Genomic DNA, 15,003 nt, shown 5'->3' with positions numbered 1-15,003 from the left:
AATCATAATTATAATGTCATATATTTGGAAAAATTAAATAAAAGATAAGAGACAAAAAATAAGAGTGTATACTGCAATCTATATCAAGCTACAGTTTCAACCATATTAAAGGGTAAAAACAAAGGTACAAATGGCAACTTCAGGAGAATGTTTTTTTTACAACTCAGACTAGGCATAAAAGTAGTAGTTTTAAAGATGTCTCACATTCATCTCCACTGACGAATACATTGAGCTGATCTTCTACACCAGCGCACATCCGAGTAATGAGCTGTTTTTGCACGTTCTTTATCATGTCGAAGGTGGCCACACTGTGGATGTGACTGCTGTACGGGGTAGAGGCCATTAGCCTCATCTCCTCTTCATCTGCCTGTTGGATACCTATGGGGAAAAAAGACAAACCACAAACTCAAAGTTGTGGTAAAAGCAGAGTGGATGGTTCTTCATGAACATGTGGAAATTGTTGTGGTTTTCAATGCCCGCCAAATTTAGAGATGATTCCTCATTTTGAGCTAAGCTGAGGCGACACCAGTGAATTCTTAGCCATCCTTGTAAACTCACTGGCATTTGTTGACGAGGTAACGGGTGCATTTGCTCCAGGTCTGTAAATACTGGATGAAATGAGCAATCTGTAACAAAGTTAAGTGAGCATTTATTTTCCACGTTTGCATATTAAATGCTCTCTAGCTTTTCTGTTCCACATTGGTTGGAAAGTCTGACAACATGGGCAGTAAATATGAAAAGGCTTTATGATGCTATATTCCTCTGTAAAACTTTGACACTGTTGGAAGAGTTGTACCCATGCATAGATTTAAGTTTGACTAAGAAAGCTGGTATCCTGTGAACTTTCTTATTGAGAGAGGTACTTACTAATAAATATTTGTATTGCTTTTAAACAGGGTTAGCTATGATATGGGTTAAAGGTCTTTCATAAGTGCCTATTTGGTGGGGCTGGGGTTTAAACCCAACAACCTTTTTGATAAGAGGCACTGAGCAATTACCATTACTTCCTGCACCTTTCAGTGTTTCTATAAAACACGTGACTGTAGACCCACAAAAGTTAAGAAGTCATATTTGCCAAAAGAAGCCATGTCACTGTAAGCTTAGCCTTAAGACAACTCCACCAAACTCCACCTTTAAGAATCCTTTTAAAGCTGGGATAACCTCCAGAAACATGATGGCTAGCCAGATAAGTTGTCTTTAGGGAACGTACCGGGAAGTTTACAGAAGTCCTCTGACAAAAACTAAAAGCCATTCGTGTCTCGCTAAGCAGTTTTCTATCAGTGATCTGTTTCCACTGACTGCAAAAGATGGGCTATTATTCCTGAACCACCAGGCCTCTTTAACTCCATAGCAACATCCCAGTGGTGTTTCTTCATCTGAGTTTGTGGAAAGTCTGAGTGAAACTGGAGCATAAACACACATAAAACCTGCTATCACTTGCTTGTAGGTTAACGATGTAGGAATTTAACCTTGTTCCATTACTACGTCACCACAGGTTGCTTTTGTTACAAACCCCTGCTAAAAGCATTAAATACGAATGGAAAATGTAATGTGGAGTGCAATAAAATTGCTCTGGCTGCGTACCGAGGACAAAGATCTCCACCCCCGTGCTCCGGAGCTGCTTGGCATAACTCGCCACTGGATCCTCAGATTTGCCATCTGTGATGATCACCAGCACTTTGGGAAGACCGTTTCTGGCGCCGGCCGCCTCACTGAAAGCATTTCTCAGAACGTAGTCCAGAGCATCACCTGGACCAATGAGAGGGAGAAAAGTTTTACTTCATTGGGTGTTCTTAGATTTAAATTGTAGGATGATGAGGAGAAAAACAACTATTTGATTCAGGAAATCTTTTTGTAGACCAAAACTCAAACTCAGCAATAAACCGAGCAGCAAAATCACAGATATCACAGAAGGATGAAACACAGCACAAAATCATGATGAGAAATCCACCAGCAAACTTTTTGACATTTAACTCTCTGAGGTACCTTCATTGATCATGCTCTCCTTCAAGTTTGATATAAACGCTGTTTTTTTTCTTTTCTTGATGAAATTTTATATTACTTGTAATTTTTTTGATCTGCCTTCTGAACATTTCATATGTGGTCTGTTTCAAAATTTGAGGATATAAAATGAGCATGGTCTTAGCAGCATATGGTTCAAATTCAGCGGCACTCCTGGCATTTCTGATTTCATCTTGCATGCACTATTCAGGCACTACTTCACTCTGCATACAGTTACCGCTACCTCTGTGAGATACTTTGCAGCTCAACTCTAATCCAGCTCTTTCATTTCATGCTGTATCTGACTTAATCATTGTCATTTCTCTTATTATCAATGCCTGCTCTGTTTTGTCAGAGGGTCCTGCTGCTGCTCTCTTTCCATGTACACCCATGGAAGGGCGTGGAGGTCCCAGATCAGAGCGATCTCGCCAAATTTAAATGACTTCACTTGCAATAACAATCCCGTTTTGACTCAAGTGTCCCTGACAAGGTTGCGTTTATTACTTTCTCAGCAAGTTAAACTGTGTGTAATGTGATTATAATTTTATTTCCCTGTACATTAATGGATGTGTTTTTAATTCCCTTACATCCCAGAGATTTGCCTGCATATTTGTCAAGTGAGCCAAGCGAGGCACACGTGAAATGAGCACTCACCTCACAAAAACAAATCACTCTTTAATAGCCGTGTATTAAAAAACAATTATGCTTGCTACCAAAGATAAACATCCCTCTTAAAAAGGGTGTTTCTGTACTGATTGAAAATGTCCCAGGTCAATTTAACTCCACAGAAAACCCAAAGAACTGAATAGCATCAACAGGTCACCTGTGTTCGTGTTGCCTCCTTTGTACGGCATTGAGCCAATGGCCCGCAGAAGCGCCGGTCTGGTGTGGTGTTCGTTCAGGTTGAACTCAGTCCTGGCGTCATCACTGTACTGGACCACGCCTACCCGGGTTTTTTCCTCGCCAATATGAAAGGCTCCGGCCGCCGCAGAGATGAAGGAGCGTATGTATTTGAAGTTCGGCCTGCCCACGCTCCAGGAGCCATCCACCAAGAACACCACATCGCCGATGATGCTGGCAGAGCATCCTGGAAAAAAAGTTCAAGAGTGAAAAGGAAGAACGCGCTGCACATTTTAAAGATGGTGATTTATCCGAAAAATGTCATTTTTCTGCTGCCGTATGTGAGTAATAGCCTTGGACTTTAGGCTTATTCAGTGACAGTACTTCCTCGATGACGTTAATGTTCTTTGTTGAGACTAAAAAAACCCACTCAGTCTTATTTTAAATTAAATAATGAGTTCTAAAGCCAAAACTGATTTGCATTGTTCCACTTTTGGCTCTGTCGTCTGAAAGTCAATTTGAGTGGATTTGTTTGGTTGATGCTTGAAATTAAGGCCTGGGGGTTAAACTAAGATGTCAGTAAATATCCCACTCATGAAGTTGAATCCTGTACATATGCCAGAAAAAGCATTTGCTAACAAGTGGCTCAACGAGGCTTCAGAAGTTGTTGGCTACGTCAAGGATCATCACGCCAAACAGCTCAGCGGTGCTGGTGTTCAAGTCCTGCCACTGTGTAGACCTGAATGTGGATGTGTCATCTGATTTTTGGGTTCCTCTCTCTAACATTAGAACAGTAGAACCTTCAGCTTACAGTATAACGTGGCATACTTTTAGTTGCCTAATCCAAAACTTTTAAACAGACCTTAACCACTAAAATTTTACTTGGGGGTGTTAAGATGTTGGATTTACTCGCATTCACTTTTCTCAACTCAGCATGTTTTAAAGTCATGATGCATTATTTTTTGTTAATTTAGACACTGTTTGTTCAACCAGACTTCATTGTCTGTCCTCTGCCCTGCTTTCTGGGAGTTTCCTCGTGACTTTCCCCTCATGAAGAGAAGGAAAAATCTGCACAACCTCGTCATCGTGTGCAGAACGGGGGCCAGGGCAGCAGCGGCAGCAGCAGCGCTCTTGTAAATCAGCATCTGTAATGGTTTCCACTTCTCTCAGCACTTCAGGGCTGGGTTCAGCTCACTCCCACAGCTCCAACAGCAGCAACCTCCCACCCCACCTACGACCCCCGCCGCACTGAGCATGTGCAGCTTCCTCTGTATTGGCATAACTGCTCGGCAGGGAACCAAATCGATGACCAAATCCTTCAGAGATTTATGGGGGCCTAATTTTGATTATTGCTATACAATGGGGTGTTTGTAGAGCCTTCCTTCACTGCTAAGCTCACACTGATGAACGCCACCCAGAAGAAAACCCACGAACAAAAAGTCGAGGAGGTACGGCAGTGGATTTATGACTCATTATCTGAGTAGGAAGTAAAACCCCTGGTCAAACTAAGGCGTGTAATAAGTGAACAAAAGTACTCACTGACTGAATCTGAAGAGTCTGGTTTCCTGGAAGTTCCTCTCGTGCTTCCACTAGATTCAACTGAAAGACAATGAAACAATCGCGTAATTACAAAAGTCTGAGACGGTTCATATCATCTATTGTGCTGAAATTATCCTCAGGAAACCCAATATCTTTACAGTGATGACATGTTATGAATCATTTTCTGTCACTGTTTTTCTTCATCTGAAGGCAGACCTCTGAAATCAGCCCAAGTCTTGTGTTTTAAATTTCCCTACGTAGGATTTATCCTCTCATCAGAGGGTTTCTTGAGCAATTTTTCCTTTTTCTCGATGCAACAAACTTCCAAATGAGCTCCCAAATGGAGAAACTGTCAGGTTGATGTCATAGTTTGTGTAGGATTTCCAGCATAGCTCAAGCTCAGAGGGCTTCTCAGATCATCAGTTGTCCCCACCAAAAACTGCTGCCATGATGTCAGTGAAAGCTTGAAATCTGGGTCAGTGTCCCATTTCATACTTTATGATGTAAACATCATAAACATGGATTAGGCCTATTCCTGGTTTTGACAATACCAAACCTTTCCTTCCTTCCTCTGAACACCAAAGTGCTTTACATTTTATTTACAAGTTGTTATCTTTGAATGCCTTCAGTCTTTTCTATTGGTTGATTTTTACCTACAAACCTCTCCTTGGAGTGGTTTCCTCTAAGTGCTGTTCATGTATGAGTAAAAACCATAACCAGTATGACTTTAATCCTCATTGTATTTTACAATTGTTTGTTTCGAAACAGAATTAGGTAAAAAGGTACTTTTTGTAAATTCTTTCTTTCTTTCTTTCTTTCTTTCTTTCTTTCTTTCTTTTTTTAATGATCCAAAATATAAAACGTGTCTTTATCCGGTGTTGAATGAGTCTGAACTACAATCAGGCTAAAAAGAAATTATCTAATACCTCTTAGTGCAATAAGATGGTGCAGTATGTTAATACATTAACTTTATTTGAAGGTACTTTTTCAAAAATTACATTCTGCAAAATGTGCATAAATCTTTCACCAACAGGAGCAATGTGTTGAAATGTGTGCTGCTGTTATCCTTTGGTATCTGCCCCCTAGTGGTGAACATTTTAGTAACATGTTTGTAAGGGTGATTGCAAAAAGTACCTTTAATTATGCTGTCCCTATCTCCTGGAAAAATCTGAGCTGATTACTATGTGGGGATTTAAGTCAGTGTTACAGAACTGAGACAATAATACTGGTAGATGTTGCGTCCACTGACTGTAGCATTTGACAGTTGTATTTGTGTGTTTATGCTTATATCTGTTATCTTTTAGGCCAGGTAACGCTTCAAAATAGGTTTTTAATCTCACTGAGACCTTTACCTTAATAATAACAGGCTGTAATAATTCAAAAATGTCTTCAGCCAAGTGACCAAAGTGGATAATGAAATTTTATCTTTTGGTGCTGGAACTGTTGATTATGGTAAAGTAATATAGAGGGAAAATGTTGATGGAAATCTGTGGTAGACACGCTACAGGTTGCTGTTTTCCAAGTGCTTAGGAACAAATTATTTTTGAATTGCAAAAGGGTCAAAAGTTTACTTATAAATTCTCATTGCACAACTTAATGTAGCCATTATTTTTGTACAATACAATTTGAGCTGCCCTTGTGTCTTTTTTCTGTAATTAGGTAGTGGTAAACTGTTAAAAAAATTCTGTAAATAGTAAAACCCCTCCCTTCTGCATTAAAAAAAAACACCTTTGAAGTCGTGTTGTTCGTGTTGTTCCTCGTGACTGTTTTCAATTGTCTTGTTTTTGCTTTTGAATTTATGGTATCAATGAATAAGCCAAAGACAGTTTTCTCTCTCTCCTAAGTAACTGTCAGACTACTAACCAGTAAAAGCAGCAGTTGAGAAAAAAGGCTCACAAGCACGATTGTTTGGTGTTTTTTTTCTAGAACTTCTGACCATATCACATGGTGTTCACCAGCAGAATGGAAAATGTATACAACTGGAATCTGTCCTGGGTGGCTCCCTGTGCTGCAGATTTGCTTAAATCTGTCAAGTCAGACTTTTAGTCTACAGTTTTTAAACTTTGGCAAAGCTAAAAATTGTCTCCAAATGTCATGCTAAATGGACCTTGTGGTGAGATTGCTTTGTGATTTACTGTTTCCAGGATAAAGAATTAAATACAAACCTATTTTTAAGTCAAATTAAAGCAATTTAAATAAAGAAATAAATTTGAGGTTGTTTCCTTGAATGACGAACAGTCTGCTGTACTGAAACACCAAAATACTGAAACTAATGTAGAAACCGAGCAATGTTATTAACATATACTGGTAAAAGAGCAACACCTGGCAATCTTATGTGTCTCTCTGTTATCTTCCACACTCGGTGTTAGTTTGTGGGCCATCCTGACTTCCTGCCAGAAACTGACCAGCTGCAGATTAACCTCACAAGCTTTTTACGGGACATCCGGCATTGATTTCCACAAGCACACAAATTCAGAGACACGGTGACTCACGTGTGATCTGGCCGGAGATGGGCAGACTCTGCTCTGATCCAGAATATGCAGTTATCATTACGACATAATCCACATCTGGAGTCAGGTCTGAAATGGAGGTCTTAGTGGCAGATGCAGGCAGAGTAAATTCTTTTGTTGGTTCTTCTACAAGAATGCAGAAAGTCAGAGGGAAGTCATTAGGAAACTATTACATGACTTGATTTCTCCAAGAGTCAAAACAGGGCTTCAGAAAAACCTGATTTCGACTGCTGACCCGGGGACTGGAATAGCCATGTAAACACACAATAGTATAATTCGATTTGATAAAAAAAAACTTTCTGTGTTACTATAAACCAAAACACACATTATTTTAACCCTTTAATGCCCCTGAATGTTCCATAAGATGAATGGTAATTATTTGTTAAAAAATATCTTAGCATCAGTTAATAGAAAGGAACAATATTAACAGATTATATTTAATGTCAAAAATTTCTCTAATTCTCCTCTAATTACTGAAACTCGAACTGTAAAGCTTACAAACTAATTATCAGTTACTTTTTTATTTAACCAAAAACAGAAATGTAAAAATATTTACTGTTGTATATTAGGTCTATTTCTTGACAAAACATATCAACCTTGGTGTTTATCACTTACCCATCCTAGCTTATTTATTTAGTATATTTTTAACATCGTTTGAAACTTTTCTAGGTTGACCTTTTTGTAGGTTGACCTTTTTTTTCTTTTTAACAAAAATGACTATCCCTTTGCTATCTCAGCAAAAAAAAACCAAAAGCTAACTGGCTAATCTATTTACTAATTGACATGAATAGAAAGGCTAATGTTAAAGTTAGCTATATGGGCAGGCAGCCAAGGTATGTAACTGTTACCCTTAATTCTTAGTCAATATAGAAGTGCAAGCTACAGTTTTGGAGTTTGGTCAGCTAGCTAATAGTATGTAGCTGTTACAACTTTTTGTTGATGAATATACATATTAAAGCTAATATTAGTTCTGTTAGTTAGCTCGTTCAGCAATAGCAATGATATGTCACATTCACATCATAGCCTCATCAATTTAGTCCTTGTAAAGCCTTCATGTTGAAAAGCTAATAATCTCAGTACCTGTTTCTTGTCAGAAAAGATCTGTTTGAAAGTAATATGGTACTAACTTAGTACACTTTCTTAAGTTGGCTTTTCAATAGCAATTGCCCATAAATAACTCAACATTAGCTCTGTTTAATAAAAAAATTATTTCGCTTACTTTTACTTACATGTTTGTATTTAAACTGATGCTAGTTTTGTTAATTAGCAACAGTATGTCCCTTACCTGTCAATGATTTAATAGTTCTGTTAATTAGTATCTGCGTTTGATTGTATGTAAGTGGACGTTAATTCTTTTAGTTAGTAACAGCACATCGCATACACCTGTGAATGTTTGAATGTTAGTTAAGTGTAAATGACATATTTTTACTATCTACATTTGACTTTGTGTAAGCTGATGTTAGCTCTGTCAGCTATTAAAAGTATGTCTGTGTTTGATTGTATATAAGTTGATGTTAATTTTAGTTAGCAACAATAAGTCACTTACACCTGGCAACATTTAAATATATATAAGCTAAAGTTAGTTCTATTAGTCAGTGTATGACTATATGTTAGTGCTATTTTTCCATGCATAAGAAGAAACTTGTTCTCCCGTAATTTTTACTAACAATTTTTGAAATTAAATAGAATACAGAAGTCTTAGTTGAGGACATTTTACTGGGTTCTGAATGATGATTCTGAAGTATGAGTTGGTGACTATCAGCATACAAATTAATGTTAGTTCTATCAGTAAGTTAGTACAATATAGTACAAGTATATATACTCTAAGGCTGTGCTTCGTGAACATGTTGAAACAGCACATGGTCTTTCTGAAAGTGGTGAGTTATTTTGGATAAAGTCTTGGATCATTTGAAATAATAGCTCTTCTTTTTAAATCTATGCATAAATATCTCAGCTATTAAATAAAAGGTCTTACATGTGCATGCCTGAGCTAAAGTAACACAGATTGCAGTTTGCAATGTCAGTGCTGGCAAAGTTCAACGCTGGCAACCGATGATAAGATTTCTCCATTCATAACGTTTTTCTTTTTTTATCATTAGAAGCTCCTGGAGCTAAACTTGTGTCTGCAGAAACCTTTAGATAATTGCGGTAAGTGCTGAGTCCTGTCAGGTCGAGTGAAATCTTTATGATACTTTTAATGTTACGGGCATGGCACGACAGAACCCGCAGGTTTAATGAGCACCAACCTGTGTCTGAGGTCACTTCTATTCTGTAACCCTGTATCCTCGACCGTGGTCTCCTCCACATCATTTCCACTGAGTTCTCACTTAAAATCCTAAATCTTAAGTCTGATGGAGGGTCCACTGTGAAGAAAAAAACATCAATGCAGTTAGCGCTTTATCTTTAAGAGACAAGTGTATTGTAGTGATCATTATATAAAAGGACCAACAGTCAACACTTCCAAGGTGAAGTTAGACAAGTTCACTGTTGGCGCAAACAACACGAGACGCACCAAACTACAAATGAGAGGAAAGCCATTTTGAAGACAAAAAAATGACCTCCGTTTGGCTCGTGTGGCTACAATCAACAACTCAGGCAACAGACCAAGACAACAAACACAACACAACGGTATCTAACACTTGGGAAGGACACACAAAGGGTTCATATATGAGACCTGGTGAATTTCAGGCGTGATCACGAATACGGAAGCAAAAAACAGAGGTCAAATGAATTTTAAGAACAACAAGCGATGGCATGTATTTAAAAAATGCGTTTGACGTCTTTTAGTCTTGAGTCTTTATTCTCCTCGTGTGGGATTTACCCTCCCAGCTTTTATACAACATTTTAAAATCTTTGTTGATTGGTAAAACCAGATTTATAAAATTAAGACAACAGCATCTAAAATAGAAAATTCAACATCAAACACCTAAGACATGAAGTATAATCAGTCATAAATGGTATTACTGACACCTCTGTTCAGCCACATAGCTTTATTGTTTTTATATCCTGACATCGCTAATTCAATCTTATTAAATGAACTTCATTTTTTAAAATATTGCATTGATTCAGTTTAAATGGGGGTCCTAAGGAACAAAACCTTTAAGGAATTAAAATTTGAATGATGACTGTTTTCTGATTAAGATTTCACTGCTATTACCTGGTGTTTAAATTTGAACATTAACAAGTCAACACACAGTATTTCCTAACTACATAATTACATAGCAATCCCTACAGGGAACAGCCACAATAATAATGATAATAATAGTAATAATGATAAAATATAATTATATTTAAAAAACATTCAATTGTTTTGGCCTGTGTTTGCTTCCGTACCTCTCATGGATATAGATAACAACGCCTTTTAAACATTTTGAATCCTGAAATGTTTGTGGCTGGTGATGTCGTGGTGAAAGGTTTTTTTTTATTTTGAAAATCACCAGCCACGATCTCCTCCTGTCAGCTAACTCCAACATGGACTGACGGACATCCAGCAGTCTGTCCATGACCTCAATCCAACACAGGATGTTGAATTGACCAAGAAAGTGCTGATTATACAATGGATAAAGACCGGAGTCATCACTCTCATTGTCTCCATTGCAAACCTCATAAAAGAATACACAATGTCAGTGCAGACATGTGTACATCTTTTTCTTATGTTTCCAAAGAATCTACACCAGAGGTTCTTAAACTATTTAAGTCTAAAAAAAAAAAGCATCCATAATCTACCTTTGTTGGAAATTTACCATACAGTTAAGACTCCAAGAATACTTCTAGGATTCGGATCATAGTTTAAGAACCACTGGTCTTTGTCATGTTAACCAGCAAACCAAACTGACATGGAGGATAATAATTATATTTATTCACAGAGCATGTCTCTAAACGTATGTTATCAAGTTCTTTCCACAAGCAACAAAACAAGCAGATCATGCATGTGTACATGAAAAGTTGTTGACAACAACTTAGGACAATGGACAAAAAGTTTCCATGTACACGAGGGACCACAGACTGTTTTTAAAGAAATATTTTAAAATGATATTCTTCAGGTTGGGGTGCTTATTTATGACGCTCTAGCTTGCTATCAAGATAATACACAAAGATGTTGACTCTAACTTGGTGCTACAAAAAAGGCATTCAGTCACGATACGGCTTTAAATAGCTGAATATAAACACAACTGTCTGTCTGGCTCAGGCACAAAAGCAGAGACAAATCTGTTTCTATAACAGGAAGTGTAACTTTGTTCCTGACAAATGAGAATAACGGTTTTCAGTTATTTCCTTCTTGTCAATAAATCCCACACAAAGCTCCCAAGTGGTTTATATTTTTCAAAGTGATTGAGTAATTTCCAAAAACAGCTGCTCAAAGCTGAAGATTTTGGCAAACATACAGGAGAGCACACATTTGGGACTATATTTAGAGGCGGATTAACAGAAATATGGTGCCCACATTTGCCAGAATCAAAAACTGAGTCCATCAGTGTTCCGAGGTCTACAGTGGAGTTCTATGGCAAATAGAAATATTAAAGAAGGTGACTTATTACCAGAAGGAAACGTCCGCTGTTAGTTTGGCTTTTTTTGTGGGATTGGTTGACTGTAAAGAAAAATGCATGATAAACCTCTGCATGTAACAAACAGGTGGAAAAACTCTGTCTAGTTCTTAATCTTTTCATGCTGGAGGAAGTTTATCAGCACATGTTCGCAGCGGGTAACCTGAGCTCCGGAGTTTGTAATCATCTCGTCAACCTTTGCAGCTGCACGGATTAAATAAATCTAAATACAGATGATCTAGCAACAGTTTATAGATTAGCCGGGATTTCTAGACCACCAACCAGTTGTTTTCATGTTAGTGTGGGGGAGGGGTGAAGAATATCATTGTAAAATATTGTCGTGAAGCCAAGACTGGGGGGTCAAGGCTTGACCGGGGAAGGTTACAGGACGTTAAAAATGGAGGAACCACCAACCTGGTGAATCAATTCAAGGGCCGTGTGGGGGAGGGGGCCACTGCTTCTGTTTCCGAACGGGGTATGAGAGCCAAAAACTACCCGACAAACTTCAGCTTTTAATCCAGACACACACTGTCACCATCCACACGCACATTCATCCACATTTTAAACACATCCAGGGCTCGGCTCTAAACTGCTTTTATTCTGCAGTTCTTGCTCTGAAATGTGACTGGAGCCGAGCCCTTCCTGTTTGGAGGCTTCTTCGTGCTCAAGGTGTTTCAGCCTTTAAGTCCGGCCCTAGCATCAAGCTATTGTGGAATATATGTGACCCATTACTGTGCTGTGACCCCTGGAAAGGCAGCCAGGGGCCCCCACTGAGACATTAAAGACAGAGAGGGAGTCTCAGGAGGTCAGAAAGTCTCTTGGAAAGGAGAGAAAAAGAAACTTTCCTTCTTTCTTTTTTAACTGTGCTTTCTTCTGCTTTAATTCTGAGATGATCCAGACTTCAGTGCAGCCAGTTGTCTCCTGTCCTAACCTCTGAAACCTCTGGAAAATAACGTGAAACTCATATTTTGTCTTTCCGTTCCATCAGGAGAAAAGACGTAGGGAGGAAACTTGGCCATGTGTCGCCTGGGCTTTTTCCTTTTTTCTCTCTTACTTCTTTGAAACTGGAGGAATGTAATCTGTTGTAACAGGCAGTCGGGGATTTCGAGCAATGGTGCCTCCTGGCGTTAAAAACTTAGACTGCATTTAATTTTAATCACATTTTTCTGTCTTTCAACATTGAAGAACAAGACTGTTTTGGTTTTCAATTACAGGAAAAAGGTGATGATATTCTCACCGTATATCTGATTTGTTTGTTTTTTTTTGTTAATCACCAACATGAAGCCACATCTAACTACACAATTAAATCTGAGCTGCATTCATGCTGTCATTAAGTTGAATTTCACGGTTTAAACTGCTTTAAAAACAAAAGTAAGAATTAAAAAATCCTCCCGTCTAGAAACTCAAACTCAATATATTTCAAGCTCAGGTCGTTTTTCTCTTCAAGCAGAAATTCCTGATGGAAAAGTGAATCACTGGATCACAAAAAATCATCAAACAGAAGTTAAAATCAGAAGTTCAAACAAATCAATCCACAGGCACACATTTGCTTCAGTGATTTTTTTTATTCATTTAGACTAAAAGTGCAGCTACACACAGCAGGCAGAGGAGAGACAGAGGTGAGAGGAGATGAAAGAAGTCAGATGTGTTGAATTAAAAGAAGTGGAGGAGGAGGAGCGGCTTTACCTTGCTCCTGGGCCTGAGAGGAGGACAGCAGCAGTGCCAGGACGGCAGCAACCGCTGCCAGAGAGAGCCTACTCTTCATCTTCAGCTCCGCTCGTCTCAGCAGCGCATGAATGAAACTGCGAGAGGAACCAAGGAGGCGGTTAAACTCCCTCAGGGCTTCATAAAACTGTTAATCCTATCTGAACGAAAACCTCGGAGCTCATTAATCTTCATTCAAATCTACAGCAGGCTGAAAAATTATTAGAAAACGCAGCTTTGGAGAGAGGAATGAGTCTGAAAATCATCCTGACGATTGAAAAAGTTCCACAAGCAGCGACAAAAGACTTGACAGACTTCATATGTATAAATGTCTAAAACTCGCCAAAATCTACATATTGAAACTTTTAAAACTTTTACGAGTCCCACAAAAGCAAATCATTAGCCCATCTTTCCCCGTCAAATTCCGTTTTTCCACTGTCTAAAGGAGCTCGAATTATGTTGCATTAACTCTGCAGACTCCAATCAAGTATTTAATATCTCCTCCTGATGAAAATTACCCACTCTAACGGGCACAAAGTCTTTCCACTTTATCTTATTGGCGAGTTAAGCCGTGGCGCCGTGCGCAATTACGCACGCAATGTCGAGAAATAATCCACGCATTCACAAAATAGTCCAAACAAATATAGAAATGAATGGAATATTATTGAATTCAGATAGCTCAACTTTTAAACCTGAAATGAGTCTGTAATAAGTCGTGACAAAAAATAATCCCCCACAGATGGTACCAAAAATGTAAAAACCATGCAGGACTGACCTATAGAGGTGATTGGCTGAATTTTAGTTTTGCTTTAAAAGAAAAAAGAAAAATAAAAGGATAAAGGCTTCGCTGTAGACCCCCAGCCCGACACAAGGGAGAGTGAGGTGGTACGGAGTTGAAGTCAGAGCGCTCCGCGGATTTCTGCTTCCCAGGCGCGTCGGCGAGCCTCCTTCCAAGTGGGAAGAGTCTCCACACAATCTGCTACTTAACAGGGGGGCTGCTCCCAGCTCTGCCTGCCCCGCCGCGAGCTCTTACGACATCCAGCCGTGCCAAAAGTGATGTGTAACCTCTGAAAATGCAGGGAGACACACACACACAGCACGGAGGGACTCACACACTCGGAAACTTTTACATAGTTTTCTGCATTCCTTTCCGGTGATGGAGGGCTTCTGTGCGTCTCGGCCGCAAGGAGACAGCAGCAGAGCGGGGTCGCGGGGATTAGTGGGGGGAAACTGTCAAAGGTTTTTACCCTGTTTAAATTTTGTGAATCAACGGGAAAATATTACACAGTCTAGTAAACGAAACCTCGCGTCAGTCTTTTCCTTTTTAATCTGGAGTCCAGGGCCGGAACTGAAGTTTCTGGGGTCCCGGCAGGAGCTCACTAAGCTGGAACAGCTGCTTCAACTCAGTTCCACTCTGTGATCTGAAAAGTTACTCATAATATAAAGAATATACATGCAGTGTCTTCAAGGAGGTCCAGATATTTATTATATTTTTTAAAAGGATTGGATGTAGATTTTACTATAATAGCTCCAAAGTTGATCTGGGGCTTCCAGCATTCATCTGTTTTTAAGGTATCCAAAAGAAATTGTTACATTATCAAAACACATTCCCCCAGATCCAAGAATTCGATTTTAGAGGCACTCCAAAATCTGTCAAAGCTTATAAGTGCTATTTTATAGTGTACTCGCTGTACTTTACAACAATAACTGCTGGTACAGGAATGTATAACATATGAGCTCCACTGTATGATACTGGCAGCAGTTGACATTGTTCAGTGATCCTACGGTGAGGTCTGTACGTTTTTGGATAATGATGATGATGATAATAATAATAATAATAATAATAATAATAACAATAATAATAA

The 15,003-nt window shown here is 38.8% G+C and overlaps 1 protein-coding gene across 4 annotated transcripts in view; it reads right to left on the bottom strand.

Moving 5' to 3' along the window:
• Positions 1-14,111, bottom strand: part of col12a1b (collagen, type XII, alpha 1b) — a 148,755-nt gene extending 134,644 nt beyond the window's left edge. For 3 of the 4 annotated variants that reach the window (XM_013272239.3, XM_013272237.3, XM_013272238.3), the window contains exons 1-8: positions 13,914-14,111; positions 13,121-13,236; positions 9,137-9,253; positions 6,873-7,016; positions 4,381-4,440; positions 2,825-3,088; positions 1,585-1,749; positions 205-378 (exon numbers count right to left, since the gene is read on the bottom strand). In XM_013272239.3, coding sequence (XP_013127693.1) covers positions 205-378; positions 1,585-1,749; positions 2,825-3,088; positions 4,381-4,440; positions 6,873-7,016; positions 9,137-9,253; positions 13,121-13,199 — 1,003 coding nt within the window. In that variant the 5' untranslated portion in view covers positions 13,200-13,236; positions 13,914-14,111. The remainder of the gene's footprint in view (positions 1-204; positions 379-1,584; positions 1,750-2,824; positions 3,089-4,380; positions 4,441-6,872; positions 7,017-9,136; positions 9,254-13,120; positions 13,237-13,913) is intronic. The other variant, XM_013272240.3, reaches the window with a different exon arrangement.
• Positions 14,112-15,003: the final 892 nt, after the last annotated feature.

Source organism: Oreochromis niloticus, linkage group LG15, assembly GCF_001858045.2.
Source record: "Oreochromis niloticus isolate F11D_XX linkage group LG15, O_niloticus_UMD_NMBU, whole genome shotgun sequence".
NCBI classification, from domain to species: Eukaryota; Metazoa; Chordata; class Actinopteri; order Cichliformes; family Cichlidae; genus Oreochromis; species Oreochromis niloticus.
The sequence above is the reverse complement of the archived record's forward strand: the minus strand, read 5'-3'. Positions and strand labels throughout refer to the sequence as shown.